Here is a 1,796-nt window from a genome sequence, read left to right on the forward strand (position 1 = left end):
TCGATACGAGTATCGTTGCACCCCTAATAATTATACTGCTGTTTTCACTGTGACTAATTATTAATATAAACATTCTGATTGGTCTGTTCTTCTAGACACCACTCGCTCAATCAGAGCAGGGGAGCAGAACGGTAGAGAGTACCACTTTGTTACCAAAGAACTGTTTGAGTACATGGTCTGCAACCACAGGCAAGATTTTATTCCTTTACTATAAATTTTGCTAATGTTCTTGGTGTTGATTGTCATGATTTTTGGGGCTTTTTGTTCAAATTTTAGGGAACTATATAAGTTTATTATTTATTTAACTATAATTGTATGCTGTTTTTGCCCGTGTGGATGTATGAATGTGTGTGTGTACATGTGTTCAGATTTCTGGAATATGGGGAGAGTAAAGGTCAGCTGTATGGAATTAGCACTGATGCCATTGATGAGGTGCTAAAACGAGGGCGGATGTGTATCATTGACGCCGAGCCCCATGTGAGTCTCATGTAACACAGATTCACTTATTTCATGTATTCTGAACAGTCTCTAAGTTTTCTGTGAAGCTTTTTGTTTGCATATGATTGAAAAGGCTTTGGTGTTAATATAGTATTTTATTTCCAGAGCATCCAGCTGTTGCGAACAAAGAAATTTAAACCCTATGTAATTTTCATCAAACCACCCAGCCCAGACAGACTCAGGGAAACTCGGAGAGATGCTCGAATCATCACCAATTATGCCATCAACAGAGTTTTCTCAGTAAGAGCATAAAAAAATTTTATGTGTGAGAGAGAGAGAGAGAGAGAGAGAGAGAGAGAGAGAACAGCTGCTTATGAAAAAGAAAAGCAAAAGCATGAATGTTATTTAAAACTGACAATAATAATAATGTCGTTTTAGGAGGAAGACTTTGCAGAGCTTGAAGAGACATCAAAGCCGATTGAAGCAAAGTACAAGCAGTTTTTTGACAGTGTCCTGGTGAACGATGACCTACAGGACGCTTGCATAGAGCTCTGTTCCATCATTCAGCAGGCACAGGATGAACCACAGTGGATACCTGTAAGCTGGGGAAGAGCAGAGGATTAGCACAGGGGAAGAATAAAATACTAAAGAGATACAAAATGACAACGTGAAAGTGAAATAAGAAGAAACAGGCAGAAATAAGTATTTAAAGACACGGTGAAATCCTCAGAGCAGAACATAAGGATAATACATTTATAAGGGATGAACAGATAATCAGTCATATGATTATGATGTGACACTATCCATGATGTCATATCTTTGCAATTTGGGAACAAAACTCTTTATTTGTATCCAGTGGTTGGTAACCCTAGCAACAGTTTGTTGTTTCATGTTACATGCTGTTACATGGTGTTGAACACTACACTTTAATTATATTTCATATAATCACTCCCATTTTTGATGCTGTTTTTTTCAGTGACAGCTGTTCAATGTATTTACTTTCAGTCTTTCAGTCTTTGCCTCTCTGTGCTGTAGTGATATCTTATTGGTATGTTATTGGTATGTTGTGGTTTAGAGGCTAAGTAGGCTGCATTTTTAATTTGAAATGTACAGTGGGGCAAAAAAGTATTTAGTCAGCCACCGATTGTGCAAGTTCCCCCACTTAAAATGATGACAGAGGTCAGTAATTTGCACCAGAGGTACACTTCAACTGTGAGAGACAGAATGTGAAAAAAAAAATCCATGAATTCACATGGTAGGATTTGTAAAGAATTTATTCGTAAATTAGGGTGGAAAATAAGTATTTGGTCACCTCAAACAAGGAAAATCTCTGGCTCTCACAGACCTGTAACGTCTTC

The 1,796-nt window shown here is 37.6% G+C and overlaps 1 protein-coding gene across 2 annotated transcripts in view; it reads left to right on the forward strand.

Moving 5' to 3' along the window:
* The window catches only part of LOC102308795 (MAGUK p55 subfamily member 4), a 42,173-nt gene extending 40,582 nt beyond the window's left edge, over nt 1-1,591 (forward strand). For both annotated transcript variants that reach the window (XM_042215413.1, XM_042215415.1), the window contains 4 exons: nt 96-189; nt 369-477; nt 604-738; nt 877-1,591. In XM_042215413.1, the coding sequence (XP_042071347.1) occupies nt 96-189; nt 369-477; nt 604-738; nt 877-1,062 (524 nt within the window). In that variant the 3' untranslated portion in view covers nt 1,063-1,591. The remainder of the gene's footprint in view (nt 1-95; nt 190-368; nt 478-603; nt 739-876) is intronic.
* The last annotated feature ends 205 nt before the right edge of the window (nt 1,592-1,796 follow it).

This window comes from Haplochromis burtoni, unplaced genomic scaffold, assembly GCF_018398535.1.
Source record: "Haplochromis burtoni strain Fernald_Lab_line unplaced genomic scaffold, NCSU_Asbu1 Contig_714, whole genome shotgun sequence".
NCBI classification, from domain to species: Eukaryota; Metazoa; Chordata; class Actinopteri; order Cichliformes; family Cichlidae; genus Haplochromis; species Haplochromis burtoni.